This window comes from Phyllobates terribilis, unplaced genomic scaffold, assembly GCF_046119375.1.
Source record: "Phyllobates terribilis strain yellow unplaced genomic scaffold, ASM4611937v1 Scaffold_3__8_contigs__length_932513732, whole genome shotgun sequence".
In the NCBI taxonomy this organism is placed as follows: Eukaryota; Metazoa; Chordata; class Amphibia; order Anura; family Dendrobatidae; genus Phyllobates; species Phyllobates terribilis.
Genome location: NW_027362763.1, coordinates 671,227,311 through 671,246,890, shown reverse-complemented (window position 1 = coordinate 671,246,890; position 19,580 = coordinate 671,227,311). Strand labels below are relative to the sequence as shown.

The 19,580-nt window shown below is 47.6% G+C and overlaps 1 protein-coding gene across 1 annotated transcript in view; it reads right to left on the bottom strand.

Moving 5' to 3' along the window:
* The window catches only part of SPDYA (speedy/RINGO cell cycle regulator family member A), a 32,838-nt gene extending 15,153 nt beyond the window's left edge, over positions 1-17,685 (bottom strand). The window contains exons 1-3 of the mRNA XM_073671784.1: positions 17,546-17,685; positions 14,781-14,989; positions 13,908-13,966 (exon numbers count right to left, since the gene is read on the bottom strand). Coding sequence (XP_073527885.1) covers positions 13,908-13,966; positions 14,781-14,988 — 267 coding nt within the window. The 5' untranslated portion in view covers position 14,989; positions 17,546-17,685. The remainder of the gene's footprint in view (positions 1-13,907; positions 13,967-14,780; positions 14,990-17,545) is intronic.
* Positions 17,686-19,580: the final 1,895 nt, after the last annotated feature.

Genomic DNA, 19,580 nt, shown 5'->3' with positions numbered 1-19,580 from the left:
CCCAAAAAAATACTCCTCCACACCTTGGGCTATGTTCACAAGTAGCATTTTTTATGCGTTTTTGCACTTTTGTATTGCTTTCAACTGTGACAAATGCATTCACGGGGAAATGTCATTTTAACATTTTACAACCTTATCTGGCCATGTGCTGTGTGAAACATTCATACAGTGCTGAAAAGACATGGGAACAGCATGGGGAAGACCCCTGGAAGCATCTCTGACACCCAGGTCACTGCCTAAAAGTGTGCCCATCAGAAGTCATCCTTGCCCCATCAGAAGATGCAGACTTGCAACTATCCCCGTGCAAGTCCTTGTCCCAGAGCAGTGTTCAATTGTGCCTCCCCCATTCCTTGCAATGCAAGCGCAAGTGTGCAGCCAACCACCCACCCACCCCCAGGCTGCAATACCATACTGCTTGCTTGCACTTGAAATTGGGCCTTTTAGGCATGTGGAGGCGGAATCTGGCCACCACGTCATGGCTGCGTTGGCGGCCTGGTATGCATACTCAGTCCCCAGCTGCCCGGCGGCCGGGTGTCCACACTCGGTCCCCAGCTGCCAGGGGGCGGCCGGGTGTCAGAACTCGGTCCCCAGCCGCCCTGCGGCCGGGTGTCCACACACGGTCCCCAGCCGCCCCTATTTCTCCTGTCAACTTCCCCCCACACACTTATCTTAGCCCGGCCTGCTTTAGGGCAGCATTGGACGAGCCCGCCAGAGAACCAGACTCCTCCGGTGGGCCCTGGCTTCTCCATCAGGGGAGTTGAGAGTGCCAAGGTGAGGAACATGATGATGATGATAGAAGTTAGCATCTGCTTTGTTTTCTTGGAATGCAAGCGTAAGTGTTCAGCCTGCCACCCACCCACCCCCAGGCTGCAATACCATACTGCTAGCTTGCACTTGAAATGGGGCCATTTAGTTTGGAGGAGGCCGAAGCTGGCCACTACCTCATGGCTGCTTCGGCAGCGAGGTATCCATACTCAGTCCCCAGCGGCCCGGCGGCCGGGTGTCCACGCTCGGTCCCCAGCCGCCCCTATTTGTCCCGGTGTGCCTTATACATAAGATTAAGCGCATACCAAAACATTACCTGTGCCCTCCCCAGTGCATTTAGTGGGAAGGAGAGCCTATTGAGCAGTAGTGTGTGCATGCCAAACACCCTGTTCATGGTACATGCGAAGATGCCTCCCACCCTGCACCTGTCGTTGCAGACTTACAACTATCCCCGTTCAAGTCCTTGTCCCAGGGCAGTGTTCAATTGTACCTCTCCCATTCCTTGCAATGCAAGCGCAAGTATGCAGCCTGCCACCCACCCACCCCCAGGCTGCAATACCATACTGCTTGCTTGCACTTGAAATTGGGCCTTTTAGGCACGTGGAGGCGGAATCTGGCCACCATGTCATGGCTGCGTTGGCGGCCTGGTATCCATACTCAGTCCCCAGCCGCCCCGCAGCCGGGTGTCCACACACGGTCTCCAGCTGCCAAGGGGCGGCCGGGTGTCCATACTCGGTCCCCAGCCGCCCCGCGGCTGGGTGTCCACACACGGTCCCCAGCCGCCCCTATTTCTCCTGTCAACTTCCCCCCACACACTTTTCTTAGCCCGGCCTGCTTTAGGGCAGCATTGGACGAGCCCACCAGAGAACCAGACTCCTCCCGTGGGCCCTGGCTTCTCCATCAGGGGAGTTGAGAGTGCCAAGGTGAGGAGCATGATGATGATGATAGAAGTTAGCATCTGCTTTGTTTTCTTTGAATGCAAGCGCATGTATGTAGTAGCGGCTAGGCCTGAGGTGGTCAGCGTTTTGGCGCATATCCTACCTCCTCCGAGGATTGCTGGATGTTTTCCTGCTACTATCCCAGTTCTATGACTCCCGTTAAAACAAAGCTTCAGGTGATAAATGATGGATGAGGTGGTGGCAAAGGAGAAAGAGCAGGAGTAACAGGGACCATTCACATCAATATCAGGCCAGTCAACCACATATGTCTTGTAGGAAATGTTTCTGCAACAAAAGGAGCGGTTCGGTTACACAGTTATAGGGCATACAGTGAGTGCAATGCCTACCAAAAATTTCAAGGCACTCCAATGCCCCTTGGAAATGACATGGAGGTCAGAGGGCCTTAACTAAACCGTTTTTTCCTTTTATAGCAACTGGGTCTCCTGTACACTGTTGGCCTAAGCAGTGAATGAAAGGCTTTCCAAAAATTATGAGGAACTGCAATGCCCCTTGAAACAGACGTGGATTACAGCGTACTAAAAACCTTCTACCCATTATTGGGGAGTGGGTCTCCCTTAGTTTTCGCCTTTGCATTGAAAAGCAAAAGCTGTGTAAAATTAGGAGGAAATGCAATGCCCGCTGGAAGAGTCATGGAGGTTAGAGGTAATTAAAAATAACATTTCAATGCCCCTTGGAAGAGCTGTGGAGTTCAGAATGGTTTAACAAGATGCTTTTAATGCCCCTCGGAAGAGACGTGGAGGTCCCAGTAGCTTAACAAGACGGTTTTAATGCCCCTTGGAAAAGTGGTGGAGGTCACAGTAGCTTAACAAGACGGTTTTAATGCCCCTTGGAAAAGTGGTGGAGGTCACAGTAGCTTAACAAGACGGTTTTAATGCCCCTTACAAGAGCCATACAGTACAGCATCTTAAAAATATTATTCCCATTATTGGGGAGTGGGTCTCCCACAGTCTTTGCTTATGCCTTCCAAGCAAAAGCTGCCAAAAATTAGGACGGAGGAAGTAGCAATGCCCCTTACAAGAGCCATGCAGTACAGCATATTACAAACATTATTCCCATTATTGGAGAGTGGGTCTCCCATAGTCTTTGCTTATGCCTTCCAAGCAAAAGCTGCCAAAAATTAGGACGGAGGAAGTAGCAATGCCCCTTACAAGAGCCATGCAGTACAGCATATTACAAACATTATTCCCATTATTGGAGAGTGGGTCTCCCATAGTCTTTGCTTATGCCTTCCAAGAAAAAGCTGCCAAAAATTAGGAGGAAATGCAATGCCCGTTGGAAGAGTCGTGGAGGTTAAAGGTAATTAAAAACAACATTTCAATGCCCCTTGGAAGAGCTGTGGAGTTCAGAGTGGTTTAACAAGACGTTTGAATGCCCCTTGGAAGAGACGTGGAGGTCCCAGTAGCTTAACAAGATGGTTTGAATGCCCCTTGGAAGAGACGTGGAGGTCCCAGTAGCTTAACAAGACGGTTTGAATGTCCCTTGGAAAAGTGGTGGAGGTCGCAGTAGCTTAACAAGACGGTTTGAATGCCCCTTGGAAGAGACGTGGAGGTCCCAGTAGCTTAACAAGACGGTTTGAATGCCCCTTGGAAAAGTGGTGGAGGTCGCAGTAGCTTAACAAGACGGTTTTAATGCCCCTTGGAAGACACGTGGAGGTCCCAGTAGCTTAACAAGACGGTTTGAATGCCCCTTGGAAGAGATGTGGAGGTCCCAGTAGCTTAACAAGATGGTTTTAATGCCCCTTGGAAAAGTGGTGGAGGTCACAGTAGCTTAACAAGTCGGTTTTAATGCCCCTTACAAGAGCCATACAGTACAGCATCTTAAAAATATTATTCCCATTATTGGGGAGTGGATCTCCCACAGTCTTTGCTTATGCCTTCCAAGCAAAAGCTGACAAAAATAAGGACGGAGGAACTTTCAATAATGGCAACACGGACCATGGTCACCCTGGTGGTATAGTGGTGGTGGAGGCTGAGGATAAGGAGAAGAACATAAAACAGCCGAAATGAGGAAGCGTATACCCATGTGTGGGTGTGAAGCGGTGCATGGGAATACACCTCCCGAAATAACACAGTGGATTTGACTTTATGTTACCGTGCTGTCATTTGGTGGTGATGAGAAGTCTGGCCCAATCCAGCCCTTGTTCATTTTGATAAGGGTCAGCTTGTCAGCATTGTCAGTTGACAGGCGAGTGCGCTTATCAGTTATAATTCCCCCAGCGGCACTAAAAACACGCTCCGATAACACACTAGCGGCAGGGCAGGCCAGGACCTCCAAGGCGTACAGAGCGAGTTCATTCCAAGTGTCCAGCTTGGATACCCAATAATTAAAAGGCACAAAGGAATCATGGAGGACGCTTGTACGGTCGGCAAGGTACTCCCTCACCATCTTTTGAAACTTTCCACTCCTTGTGAGAGTACCCCGCGCCTCAGGGTCTGTCCGAAGGGAGGGTCTGAGAAAACTGTCCCAGAACGTTGACAGTGTTCACCTGCCTCTGCTGGATTGCAGTTGTGTCTCTCTCGCATGTACGCCTTGGTTGGGCAACAAACTGTGACCTCTGCCGCTAGCGTGTTCAGATGGGAATTTTTTTTAACAGTTCTGCAGCAAGGGCCTTCTGGTACTGCCCATTTTTGTAGACCTGTCCACCTCAGGAATAGGATATATAAAGTTCTCCTTGTAGTATGGGTCTAGAAGTGTCACCAACCAGTAATGACTGTCACCCAACATTTTGACAACGCAAGGGTCACGGTTAAGGCAGCGTAACACAAAGTCAGCCATGCGTGCCAGACCGGTAACGGGCAAGACTTCCGTGTCCTCACCAAGATGACGACTGACCATGCTCTCCTTCTCCTCCCCCTCCTCCTCCTCCTCCCCCCTGTCCTCAGGCCACCCACGCTGAACCGACGGTATGACAGTTGTACAGGTACTACCGTCTACAGCGCATGATACAAGCTCATGTTCTTCCTTCTCCTCCTCCTCCTCTCCCTCATTGTCCCCCAATGCACGTTGGGATGAGATGAGGCTGGGCTGTGTGTAATCGACCGCTATGGCTTCTTGATCCATCTCATCATACTCTGGCTGCAATGCCTCCTCTTTAATTCTCTGCAGAGAGCGTTGAAAAAGACAGACAAGTGGAATGCTGACGCTAATGATGGCGTCATTGCCACTCACCATCTTGGTGGCCTCCTCAAAGTTTGTCAAGATGGTACATATGTCAGACATCCAGGTCCACTCCTGAGGTCTTATGTGTGGAGTCTGACCTGAATATCGACGGCTTTGTTGCAGCTGGTACTCCACAACTGCTCTCTTCTGCTCACAAATCCTTTGCAACATGTGGAGGGTAGAGTTCCAACGTGTGGGGACATCACACACCAGTCGGTGTGACGGAGGCTGCAAACGCTGCTGCAACACAGCAAGGGCGGCGGAAGCTGTAGCCGACTTGCGAAAATGAGCTGACAGGCGGCGTACTATGACGAGCAAATCTGGCAACTCAGGGTACGATTTAAGAAACCGCTGAACCACGAGGTTAAGCACATGAGCCAGGCATGGTACGTGTGTGATCTCGCCTCAGAGCTGCCACCATGTTACGGACATTGTCACACACGACCATGCCTGGATGCAGGCTCAGCGGTCTCAGCCACAGATCTGCCTGCTCTTTCACAGCTGTCCACAACTCACAAGCAGTGTGAGGTTTCTCACCAAAGCTTATGAGTTTCAGCACAGCCTGTTGCCGCTTGGCGGAGGCAGTACTGCAGTGCTTCCAGCTTGTAACTGATGTGGTGATATCTGAGATGGAGGCTGAACATGAGGAGGAGGAGGATGATGCGCAGGAGCTGTACAATGTGGGGGCAACTCTGACTGACATAGGGCCCGCAATCCTCGGTGTGGGGAGGATGTGTTCCGTCCCAAGGTCCAACTGGGTCCCGGCTTCCACTATGTTTACCCAGTGTGCCGTCAGGGAGATGTACTGTCCCTGGCCACAAGCACTTGTCCACGTGTCCGTTGTCAGGTGGACTCTCCCGATAACTGCGTTGTTGAGGGCATGGCAGATGTTTAGGGACACGTGCTTGTGTAGTGCGGGGATGGCACACCGGGCAAAATAGTGTTGGCTGGGGACCGAGTACCGAGGGACGGCCACCGCCACAAGATTGAGGAAGGATTCCGTCTCCACCAGCCTAAAAGGCAGCATTTCCAATGCAAGCAGTCGTGAAATGTGCGAATTTAGGACTGTGGCCTGTGGGGCGTTGGCTGTGAATTTCCGCTTTCGTTCAAAGGTCTGGGATATGGACAATTGAACGCTGCGGTGGGACGTGGACGTTGATGCTGTTTCTTGAGAAACTGCCAGAACAAGTGAAGACTGAGAGGAGGGGGCATCTTTACATGCAGTATGGACAGGGGATTGCCTTGCACACACAACAGGGGGTTCTATTGCACGCACAACAGCGGAAGAAGCAGTGGTGACACCCGATGACACTGGTCATGGACCCTGGGGTTCACCCCACAAAGTCGGGTGCTTTGCTGCCATGTGCCTGATCATGCTGGTGGTGGTCAGGCTGGTCGTTTTGCCACCCCTGCTGATGCTGGCATGGCAGGTGGTACAAATGGCCTTTTTGGGGTTATCAGCAGAGTCTTTAAAAAAATTCCAGACTCTGGAAGACCTACACGTTGTACTGGCAACGTCCTTCGTGTTGGTGTTATGGGGAACTGTTGCCTGCCTTCTGTGTGCGGCCACCACACTGTTTCTTCCTGCCTGTTGGGGTGCTCTGCCTCCCTCCCCCTGTGTGCTGCTGGCCTCACTCTGCATGTCCTCCTTCCATGTTGGGTCAGTTACTAGATCATCCACCACCTTCTCCTCTTCCACTTGCGCACCACGATCCTCCTCCTCACTTCCTGGCAATTGTGTCTCGTCATCGTCCACCTCTTGTGACAAATTGCCAGCGTCGGCTTCCTGTGGCCGTGGCTGTTCAAATATTTGGGCATCGCTACATGGGATCTCCTCTTCCACCACTTCAAGCGGAGCAGGCGAGGGGCACAAATCTGGAAATGGACCAGTGAACAGCTATTCAGAGTGTCCAAGTGTGGGATCACTTGCTGTCTGACGACACTCAGCATGGTGGGAGGAAGGAGCATCAGGGTGAGGAGGAGTATGCGGTCGAGACTCACGGCTACTAAGAGTTGACCGTGTGGAAGACAGACCGGAGGTGGTGGTGCCCAGGTAACTGGAAGTATTATCTGCTATCCAATTAATAACCTGTTCACACTGATCAGTTCTCAATACTGGTGTTGTTCTGTGCTTCCCTAGTAATTCGGTCAAGAAGTGGGAGCGAGAAGATGTGGCTGTTGGTTGTGGCACATTTTCACCTTGGCCACGGCCCCGTCCTCTGCACGCACCATCACCAGAACGTCCAGTTCCAAGTCCCTTGCCACGCGCCTTGCCCATTGTAAATGAAGTAAAATAGCTTACACTCGCACTATCAATGGAAAAAGGGTAATAAAAAGTAGATTAGAACCTTGGAAGAGGAAAACCACACTTCTATTTCTCGGGCCTACACCAGACTATTTTCAACAGATATATTTGTGTCTGAAAAATCAGGGAGACACTATTAGTTTTTCTTTACGGCAAAAAATACCCAAAGCAGGATAATAGAGATTTTTTACCGTGGAACAGCAAAACCACAGTTATAATTTACTGGGGTATACCAGACTTTTTAAAATATATATATTTGCAGCTGAACATTGAGCGACACACTCAAACTGGGTTTTTTTAGATACAAATGGGCCAAAATGGATAATACAGAGGTTTGAACCGTGGAGCTGCAAAACCACACTTCTATTTCTCTGGCCTACACCAGACTATTTTCAACAGGTATATTTGTGTCTGAACTGTCACAGACACACTTTTTTTTTTTTTTTTTGGGGGGGTGGGCACCAAAAGGTTAATAAGACGGTTATTTGTACAGTGTGAAGGAGAAAAAAAAAAAGAGGATTTAGATGAAAAAAAAAGGATTTTTCCTGGCCCCCGAGACCTGGAGCTAAGTCCAGCAATTTCGGCAACAGGAGCACACAGGACTGTAATGCAGCGTTTGCTGGTATAACCACTGCATCTCTTATACAGCCTGCCTGCCTGGTATCTGGGATGGATATTAGTCCTGAGAAGGACTGTTTGTTTGATCTGGCAGCCTTTACAGACCCTACACTAACTATTTCGCAGTATAAATCTCTCCCTAACTCAGCAGCGCTGTCCCTACACTGTCTGATCCCAGCCGTCTGTGTCCAAGGCGGAGGCGCCCGGTTTTAAATACTCGAGGTGACGCTGTGCGGCCAGCCAATCACTGTAATGCCCACAAACAACATGGCTGCGGCATTACAGTGACTGGCTGGCAATCCCTGCATGTTCATTGGCTCTGTAAAGAGCACCAAACATGCAGGGCGGAGACCCGAGCTCCCGCCCGAGTAACCCGGAAATGCTCGGTGCTCGCCGAACATCCCGAGTAGCGTGATGCTCGGGCGAGTACTGAACAGTGTCGAGCATGCTCGCTCAACACTAGTCTTTAGGTTATTAGAGTCATCATCATTTGTCAAATTATACCCCTACAATCACCATAAAAGTGTCCCCTGATTCAAGCGGTATCATGATAATTGTATTTCAGCATTTCCTCACTCCTGTCATTAGGATGTGCCCATATGCTGGACCCCTCTGTCTAGCAGGAATAGACCACAGATCTGCCCTGACACACAGTCACTCAGACCCAGGTGCATGGAGCTGTGTTAGATTTTTTTGTAATGTTTCCAGGGAAATTAGAATTTTCTGTGGCCCGTTTCATCAAGAAGTTTTTACCAGAATTCGGGTGTAAAACTCCTCGGAGTGACGCACAATTTAGCAACTTTTGGCGCTTTTTCACCAGGCCCCGACAACTTTTTGAAAAAATGGGTTGAACTTACCGTATTTCTCGGACTATAAGACACACTTTTTTCCTCCAAAATTTTGGAGGAAAGTGTGGGGGGGAGGGGTGCGTCTTATAGTCCGAATGTGTGCAGTCCGAATGGTGTTGCTGTGGATGGAGGGGGAGCAGCAAAGAAGCGGGCATTGGAGGCAGGAGCCGCAGCCAACACTGTGCCCGCTGCTCAAGAAAATTAATATTCAGTGCTCCCCACGCCCATGAGCTTGTCTCCTTAATAGGAGCCGCCGGCTTTCTGCTGCGGCTCAGCTATCATGTGCGACCGCTATTAAAGAGCATGAATATTCACTACTCCCCACTCCCATGGGTAGGGGGAGTAGTGAATATTCATGCTCTTTAATAGCGGGAACACGTGATCGCCCAGCCCGTGGCTGACACTGTGCGCGCTATTAAGGAGAATGAATAGACACTACTCTCTACGTCCATAGTCCCGGCGTGGAGAGCCGTGACTTTTCCAGCAGCTCATCTCAGCCATGTATATCAGGACGGGGGATATTAGTACAGAATTGTGGGACATTACACCTATATCAGTGTCAGCAGCAGACCCCATCCCCCAGAACAGTGCATCATAACCACATTTTTTGTGTACATTTTTTTTCTATTTTCCTCCTCTAAAACCTACGTGCGTCTTATAGTCCGAAAAATACGGTAGGTGGAACAGGGCCCAACACATTCATCCTAATCTGCACCTCCAATGTGTCATAAATTATACTAGAAATGTACGCAAGACTCTCCCTGCAGCAACATGTCTAGCGGAGGCGCAGGGCTCTTAATGAATTAATAATATAATAATAATAGTTTATTTTTATAGCGCCAACATATTCCGCAGCACTTTACAAATTTTAGGGGGGACTTATACAGACAATACAGAATAAGCATATCTCATATCGAACGGAGTGAGGGCCCTGCTCGCGAGCTTACAGTCTATGAGGAAGTGGGGGAGACACAAAAGGTAAAAAGTACATATATTGTATAATGCAGCCTTGATATACTGAATAGGATAAATAATAATACATGGACTGGTCGCCTGCCAGTATGTGTGCAGTCCTGACAGAGGCTTTTATGTGCATGGTTGGTTTGAACCCGAAGTTGAAGAAGATTTTAATATGGGGGAAAGCTGGGATGGACAGAGTGTGTTTAGGTGATACGCCAGTCTAAAGAAATGTGTTTTTAGGGTTCGCTTGAAACTGTGGGTATTGGGAATTAATCGAACTGTCCTGGGCAGTGCATTCCAGAGAATTGGCGCAGCACGCGAGAAATCTTGGAGACGGGAGTGGGAAGTTCGGATTATGGAGGATTTTAGTTTCAAGTCATTTGCAGAACGGAGGGCACGTGTAGGGTGGTAGACTGAGACAAGGGAGGAGATGTAGGGGGGTACTGAAGCATGGAGCGCTTTGTGGGTAAGCGTGATAAGTTTAAAACGAACTCTATATTGGATGGGCAACCAATGCCATGACTGGCACAGGGAAGAGGCATCTGAGTAGCGGTTGGCGAGGAATATGATCCTGGCTGCTGCGTTCAGGATGGATTGGAGAGGGGAGAGTTTAGTAAGAGGGAGACCGATTAGTAGAGCGTTGCAATAGTCAAGACGAGAATGAATAAGAGCGACAGTAAGAGTTTTTGCCGAGTCAAAGGTGAGAAAAGTCCTGATTCTTGAGATGTTTTTGAGGTGTAGATGACATGAACGAGCGAGTGATTTGATGTGAGGAGTGAAAGAAAGATCTGAATCAAAAATGACCCCAAGACAGCGGGCTTGTAGCTGGGGAGTAATGGTTGAGCCACAAACGGAGATGGCAATATCGGGCACAGGTAGATTAATGGAGGGAGGAAAGACGAGTAGTTCAGTTTTTGACAGATTCAGTTTTAGGTAGAGGGAGGACATAATGTTAGACACAGCAGAAAGACAATCACTGGTCTTTTGTAGTAATGCAGGGGTGATGTCCGGAGCAGAGGTGTATAATTGGGTGTCATCAGCATAGAGATGGTACTGAAAACCGAATCTACTGATTGTTTGTCCAATAGGAGCGGTGTATAAGGAGAAAAGAAGGGGGCCTAGGACTGATCCTTGAGGAACCCCGACAGTAAGAGGAAGTAGGGAGGAGGAGGAGCCGGCGAAAGACACAGAGAAGGAGCGGTCAGAGAGATAAGAGGAGAACCAGGAGAGAACCGTGTCCTTGAGGCCAATAGTGCGGAGCATAGTGAGGAGGAGCTGGTGATCCACAGTGTCAAATGCTGCAGAGAGATCCAGGAGAATCAGCAGGGAGTAGTGACCATTAGATTTAGCTGTTAGTAGATCATTAGAGACTTTAGTGAGGGCAGTTTCAGTAGAATGTAAAGAGCGGAAACCAGATTGTAAAGGGTCAAGAAGAGAGTTGTCTGAGAGATAGCGGATTAGACGGGAGTGGACCAGGCGTTCCAGGAGTTTAGAGATAAAGGGAAGATTGGAAACAGGTCTGTAGTTGGCCGTGCAGTTCTGGTCGAGGGATGGTTTTTTAAGTAATGGTTGTATGCTGGCGTGTTTAAAAGAAGAGGGAAAGATACCAGATGAGAGGGAAAGGTTGAAAATTTTAGTTAGGTGAGAGGTGACAGCTGGAGCAAGGGACTGAAGGAGATGTGAGGGAATAGGGTCGCTGGTGCAGGTGGTAGGGCGAGAAGATGCAAGGAGCCTGATCACTTCATCTTCCGTGACTGGTTCGAAGTCAGAAAATGAGCAAGATACAATGTGGCGGGGGGGAGCATGCATAACATTTGGGGATTGGGAGAAAATTTCCTGTCGGATATGGTCAATTTTTTCTTTGAAATAGTTAGCCAGATCGTCAGCGCTGAGGTCGGTGGTCGGGGCCTGTGCTGTTTGATTCAGGAGAGAATGAAACGTGTCAAAGAGTCGTTTAGGATTATTGGAAAGTGAGATGATGAGGTTGTTAAAGTAGGTTTGTTTGGAGAGGTGAAGGGCAGAGTTATATGTTTTGAGCATAAATTTATAGTGGAGGAAATCTTCGGGCAGATTTGATTTTCTCCACAGCCGTTCAGCGCACCTGGAGTACCTCTGGAGAAGACGTGTTTGAGGCGTGTGCCAGGGTTGTCGCCGTCTATGCCGAATTGTTCTTTGTGTAGGAGGTGCGGCTTCATCCAGGGCGCATAGCATTATTTTGTTATAATGCTTCAATGCAGATTCGGGACATGAGAGGGAGGAGATTGGGGCCAATGATGATTGCAACCTTTTTATAAATTTCTGGGTGTTAATGGCGCGTAAATTTCTATAAGTGTGGACGGTGGGAGTGTCTTGAGTAGAGTCACAGTTCTTGACAGAGAATGAAAGAAGATTATGGTCAGAGAGTGGAAGGGGAGAGTTAGTAAAGTCATGTACTGAGCAAAGCCGGGAGAAAATCAGGTCCAATGTGTTTGGCAAATGAATTTGGCAAATATTACTCCAGCGTCCCTTCATGAAGACTGGGGTGCAAAATAGTCGTCTTAAAAATTAACTGTCATTTAAAAAAAAATAATTCAGAAATCAGTAGTACACATGAAAATAAGACATTTTGTGATATTATCTTATCAGAGAAATCCGCCTCTTTCTCCTCCTGGATTGATCATTCATTTTTAAAATTCTCAATTCACAGGTAAAATGTGTATTGAATAAATACAGAATTTACCATTACTGAGACAGGAGCTAACAGTTGGTGCTCATAAAGTTCTGTGGAGAACTGTAACTGTCTGTCTTTGGCTCCTCCCCCTCCTCCATAGAATTTTAAAAGCACCAGCTGCCATCTCTTATCTCCGTAATTTGAAAATCTATGTTCACTAAAGACAGATTTTACTCATGAATTGAGAATGAAAAATCATCCCAGGAGGGGAAAGAAGCAGATATCTCTGATAGGATACATTACAAAATTGTACTATTGATTTATGAAATAAAAATTAAAACGAACCTTACACTTTAATGAATCCGGACCTTTATGTACCAAAAGCCTAAAAAACCCAGAGGTACGTGAAGGTACAGAGGAGGGTTTGAGCACATCACTGCCTCATAATGGATCTATGTAACAGAGCTGTGAAACAAATTGTGCAGGAGCCGTAAGGGTGTGTGCACACAATGTCTTTTTCAGGCGGGCAAACCCGCCAAGTTTTTCAAGAAGGAAGATGCTTCAGTAAACGTAGCAGTTTTTTTCTTGAAATGTATTTTTAAGTATTTCTTGTTTACTTTCCTGAGCACTTTTTTATGTTTTTGTTGCATTTTTTGTACTAGTATTTAATTCCATTCTTAATGCAGAAACTGCTAGCGGTTTTGCAAGAAAGAACGCAGACAAAATACTCAGAAAACACACCAAGGTGTCTTTTTGAGCCTTACCGATGACTTCTATTGTAAAGTATGGGGAGTCTTTAGAGCAGAAAACACCAGAAGAATGTTCCGCTCGCTTTTTTTAACCGCTTGGTGTCTTTGGAAACCTGAAGAGGTTACAAAGGACTGAACATATGAACAGCAAGTCATTGTTGCCCGTACATACACATGTTCATTCTACTGAGCGTTTTCTGGGCGCTTTTTGAGGTGGGTTTCGGAACGGACCCGCCTGTAAAAGACATCTCGTGCGCATGCCCCGAGGGTGTGTTCACACGTATAAGTTCTGCACTATAATTTTGCAATTAAAATGTGAAATTCACTCAAAGTCTGTACCAGAAATTGACATTCTGTGGATTTTATCCGCACGGTGGGTTAATTTCAACTACGTCTGGATGACATTTCGTAAAATCTCATCCACTGTGCTGGCACTGTAATACACTGCAGATTTTCTGTATACAAATTCGTATGGAAACTCTGCAGCGTATTTGATGTTTCTGAACTTCGCACATCAGATTTGTCACAGAAATTTCTGCAACTTAGAAATTGTTGGTATGGAGCCATTCTGAGTGCCATGCTTTCTTCTGCAGGACACCTTTTATTTCTTGTGGCGGTGTGTGTGACATCATACTGCAATGTATGTCACCACAATTGTTTGTTTCCCGACATCACAGATGACACATTATCACCAGTGAGCGTTTATTTGACACTTTCCCATAGAAACAAAAGACAAGTGGGGGGGGATTTGTACACGGACGTAAAGAATTGCAAAACTAAGTACTACACATGGCAGTTTGATATTTGTACTTCTAAAATGTTAATTTACTTGCATGAAAACCTCTTTCTATCTTTATTTTCACACAACAAACTGTAATACAGGAGACACTTTACCTTATCTGCTATTTTACAACAACAGTCCATCCACAGGAAGTCTTGAATTAAGTCGTCATCTGGAATAAAAATAATTTTAAATGAAAGGTGAACGATAAATGTGCATACAGTATCTTCATTGAAAATAGTCATCTCCTGTTTTAAAGAGGTTGTTTATTTTTTTCTTACTTAAATGCATGAAATTAAGGCTAAAATTAATTTTTGCAATTGGGTTTCGTTAAAAATTTTGCACCGTTCCCTACCTATATCCACTCTATTAGGCCGAGAAAATCGGCGCCGATTATTCAAATGACACTTGGCTCAAACTCTGTCGGCACTCAGCAGCAGCTGCTACACATCGAATGGAGCGGTGATCTGCAGTGTTTACATCTCGTCTCCGCCAAAGCTTTTTACAGGTGACTTGTGGGGGTTCCAAGTATCGGACACCATCTTCTGATACTGATGATCTATCCTACATAACAAAATGGACCGTAGCTGCACAGCACAGCTCCATTCAATGTGTAGCAGCCACTGCTGAGTGCTGCAGAACAGCTATTATTCTTTTCCATAGGAGTCGTTTTGTAGTGTCACTGTCAAACCCCCATTGATCTAATATATATAAATATATATTATATATCCCAGAGCGGTATAAAAACACCAAGTAGCTTACTTAATTAACTTAATGGAAACCCCAAGGCAAAATCCATGGCAGCAAAACCATATTACGTGTTTTTTCTATTTTGATAAAATCTCGTCCATAATACAGCAGCAAGAGTGTGTTGCAGAATCACCAGCTATAATCCACAGTGGAAAGTCCACAATGTATTCACAACGTGGGAACATAAACTCAAGCAAACAATAGTAACATTCTGGTGACAGATCACTGAGACCTACCAAATAACTTGAAGAAAGCTGTCATCTCTTGTCGTCTGATGATCAGACAAGGTCCCTTCAGCCGCTTTGATGCACGGTGGTCACACTCATTTTCCTTATTAACTGGACGCTTTAGCCATAATTTGTTTTGTTGGAGAGATTTGGAACCAGGCTTCATGTGAGCAGAGACGGTCTTGGTTGTGTGGCAATAAGCCTGATTGTGTCTCATACTGTAAAAATCATGAATGAGCAAAGATCACCAGGTATTAATATCATCTTACTCAGAAAAGCAATGCCTGACCAACATTTAACATATTTACAATCGCATTTTAGTGCATACTGCAACATTTTGTAAAGAAGACCTAAAGGGAACCTGTTAGGAGATTCATGCTGCCCAAACCTCAGCAGCATAAATCGCGGCCTGGCTGCACAATATTATTTTCTGATACGCTCCGGTGTTTGAGAGAAAATATACTTTGAAGATCTGGGGACCATAGCAGATCAGACTAGTCCAGCGCCACCAATCAAAATATAACCTCTCCCGCTCCAATTACCACATGTACAGCTGGGAAGAGTGGAGTGGCTGAGTGGGAGAGGTTGTGTCTTGAGTGATTAGTAGCGCCGGACTAGTCTGATCTCCTGCTATAGTCCCCAGCTCCTGCTATAGTCTCCAGCTCCCGCTATAGTCCCCAGCTCCCGCTATAGTCCCCAGCTCCCGCTATAGTCCCCAGCTCCCGCTATAGTCTCCAGCGGTATTTATAGCACACTTGCATGGGGGCGCATCATTCTATGCACCCATCAGAGCACCTGTGACATGATCACGGATCGCCGATTGATTGCTACGACAGCGGAGGGTTGAAGATCTCCGTGCTGGTCACTATGGGGCTCCCATGAAGCCTGGCTTGTGGCCAGGCATCAAAGGAGGCCGTGATTTTTATTATATGCAGCAATACTGATGTATTGCTGTATATAGTACAAGCTATCAGATGAGGTTTAAGTTTCCTAAGGGGAATAATAAATACAGGGAAAAGTAAAAACATGTTTTAAAAAAATATGAAAATAATAAAAATAACATAAAAGTCCAGATCACCCCATTTTTTCCTCCAGTGAAAAGAAAAATAATTAAAAAAAAAAATTAAAAATACACATGTGGTATCGCTGCGTTCAACAAAGTCAGTTCAATCAAAATATAAACATAATTAACATGATTCATAAACACCGTAAACGGGAAAAATTTTAAAAACTCCAAAATTAAGTTTTTGGTTGCTGCAATACCACAAAAATGATGTACAAAGCGATCAAAACGTCATATCGATCCCAAAATGGTATCAATGAAAACGACGTATCGCCCTGCAAAAAAAAAGCCCTTGCCTAGATCCATCGACTGAAATTTTGTTCCCGTTTTCCAGTACACTGTGTGGTAAAATGAACGGTGTCATTCAAAAGTACAGATCGTACTGCAAAAAAACAAGCCCTCGCATGTCTATGTGGACAGAAAAATAAAAAAGTTATGGCTCTGGGAAGAAGAGGAGGAAAAAACGGAAATTGGCCATCTCGGGAACACGTTATAGGAGCAAAGACCCTGCGCCGCAATTGAACTATTTTTTATGAGACTTTTCTTCTATTTCACTAAATTAAATGGTCGTCCAGGACACAGAAAGGAAAATGATGCAAAATTTAGTGCAGCAAATAAATGGCTGCAAATAGGATGTGAAGTGATTTAGACAAGCAGACAGTTGCCTAATGTGATAGACTTTCTCATGGATTGTTCACATGTTGCATATTTGCTGAGTTTTCCCCCGTGTTTTACAGTACCAGTAAAGTGAATGAAATTTCATGCACACGGTGCTTATTTTTTTCCTTGCAGATTTGAACCATCAATGTATTTTTTCAAATCTGCAGCGCATCAATTCTTTCAACGGTTTTGCAGCGTTTTCTATCCATACAAATGAATGGGAAAAAAACGGAAGTAAAAAAGCATAAAAACGCACGCAAAAACAAAATGCGCACATTTTACACAGCATTTTTCCTCTGCTAAAAAACCTGCGGCAAATACTCAACGTTTACAAATGCCCTAATGGTGGCAATACAGACTTGCATCAGCCGACCATCTAATGTGTATGATATGTTACAATACAACCTGTTCTTCTAATCCGACTTGTGTGTGATGCATCAGAACTAAATAGTCTAAGCTGGCGAAGTGAAGAGAGAGAAATATCGCCATAAATTAAATTTATGGGCTCAAATAAGTAAAAATTGGCATGTGCATATGTATTCACCCCTTTTTGTGATGAAGACCCTAATAGCCAGCACCGGCCAACAGCATGGTGCGTGACTGCCCTGTGGGCCCCCTCCCCCACTGATTCACCTCTAATTTCCTGTGGGCCCCCTCCCCCACTGATTCACCTCTAATTTCCTATGGACCCCCTCCCCCACTGATTCACCTCTAATTTCCTGTGGGCCCCCTCCCCCACTCATTGACCTCTAATTTCCTGTGGGCCCACTCCCCCACTGTGTCAGTCACCTCTATTTTACTGTGGTTCCCCTTACCCCCTCTGAGCAAGCCCACAAGACATTAGGTGACGCAGTGGGTGAGGGGGCCAACAGGAAATTAGAGGTGACACAGTGGGGAAGGGGACCCTCAGGTTTTAACACCTTTACAACATCCGTCTTTCATCTATGGCGCATGTTAAATGCCAATGTCAATCTCGTACAGTGGCATTTAACACACGCCGACATGAGTGTGCATTATTCTCTCGCTCATCGGCGCGCCTATTGTAACATACCTGGTGGCGGGCTTGCATGGTGCACCATCTCTCACTATGCAAGATCGCAAACTTGATCTTCAGTCCAGTCTGCTAACCTGGCTTCTATTCATGCTGTCTGTTTGTCTCTGCTCTGACTGCTTAGGGCGGCGGCCCGGTTACTTCCTGTTTTTTGTAGCTGTTGTGGGCACACCCCTAATGCGTCCTCAGCCTATTGCTGTCTGTCACTGGATATTTAAACCAGCTCCACCTGGAAGCTGATGCCTGAGCAACGCTTATCCTCAGAGGGCTTCTTGCCTCTGATGTGCCAGGTCCTGTTCTGTTTTTCCTGCCTGTCCGCCTTCCTGGAGGCTGTAATCCCAGGCCTGTCTGAACACGCTCCTAGCCTGTTCGTCCCGCCTTCTGGGGGCCGCATACCCAGACTCGCTCCTGTATCTCGCTGCAGTGTCAGTTCCTGTCTGAACATTCTCCTAGCCTGTTACCTGTTTTTCTCTATGTCGGTACCTTCCCTTTTTCTGCAGAGTCTGAACCTGCACCTAACTCCTACTCGTTATAGCTGTACTTCCGTTTGTGAGTTTAGAATCCACTCGCTACTTCATTGCAAGTACCTTGTGTGTATCTGGTTCTGCTTTTCTCTTCCAGTCTGTTCAGTGTGAACAGAGCCCTGTCCTCTCTGCCTTGCTCACCTCTCTGGTGGTTCCTGCCCGCTCTGCCTTGCTCGCCGCTCCGGCGTTCCTGCCCGCTCTGCCTTGCTCGCCGCTGCGGCGGTTCCTGCCCGCTCTGTCTTGCTCCCCGCTCCGGCGGTTCCTGCCCGCTCTGCCTTGCTCACCGCTCCGGCGGTTCCTTCCCGCTCTGCCTTGCTCACCGCTCCGGCGGTTCCTGCCTGCTCTGCCTTGCTCGCCGCTCCGGCGGTTCCTGCCTGCTCTGCCTTGCTCGCCGCTCCGGCGGTTCCTTCCTGCTCTGCCTTGCTCACCGCTCCGGCGGTTCCTTCCTGCTCTGCCTTGCTCACCGCTCCGGCGGTTCCTTCCTGCTCTGCCTTGCTTACCGCTCCGGCAGTTCCTTCCTGCTCTGCCTTGCTCACCGCTCCGGCGGTTCCTTCCTGCTCTGCCTTGCTCACAGCTCCGGCGGTTCCTCTCTGGTCTGCCTTGCTCACCGCTCCGGCGGTTCCTGCCTGCTGCGCCTTGCTCACCGCTCCCACGGTTTCTCCCTGCTCTGCTTGCTCACCGCTCCGGCGGTACCTCTCTGCTCCGCCTTGCCCACCGCTCCAGCGGTTCCTCTCTGCTCTGCTTGTCTACCACATCTGCGGTACTGTTCCTGAACCCAGTCTGTACTGGACCCTATCCAGCCTGTGCTCCAACCTGCTAGTACCTCCCCGTCTGCACGCCAGCCGTACTTGTCAGTACCCTCCTGTCTGCATACCAACCATGCCTGCCAGTATCCTCCTGTCTGCACTCCAGCCGTGCCTGCCAGTGCCCACCTGTCTGCATGCCAGCCGTGCCTGCCAATACCCACCTATCTGTGTGCCAGCCTAGCCTGCCTGTTCCTGTATTCCCCGGTGTGGGTCAACAGCCGTGTCCGGGGTCTGGCCTGGAGTAGCACCTGGTCCCTCTGCTCGGTTCCTCCCTGGTGCACGGCGTCGTTAGCACCAGGGAGGATACAGTTAAATGCAGTGTAGTGTAGAGGATCTGTCAGCGCTCCTGTGTGGTGTAGTATATAGAGGATGTGTCGGCTCTCCTGTGTGGTGTAGTATATCGAGGATCTGTCGGATCTCCTGTGTGGTGTAGTATATCGAGGATCTGTCGGCTCTCCTGTGTGGTGTAGTATATAGAGGATCTGTCGGCTCTCCTGTGTGGTGTAGTATATAGAGGATCTGTCGGCTCTCCTGTGTGGTGTAGTATATCGAGGATCTGTCGGCTCTCCTGTGTGGTGTAGTATATAGAGGATTTGTCGGCTCTCCTGTGTGGTGTAGTATATCGAGGATCTGTCAGCGCTCCTGTGTGGTGTAGTATATAGAGGATGTGTCGGCTCTCCTGTGTGGTGTAGTATATCGAGGATC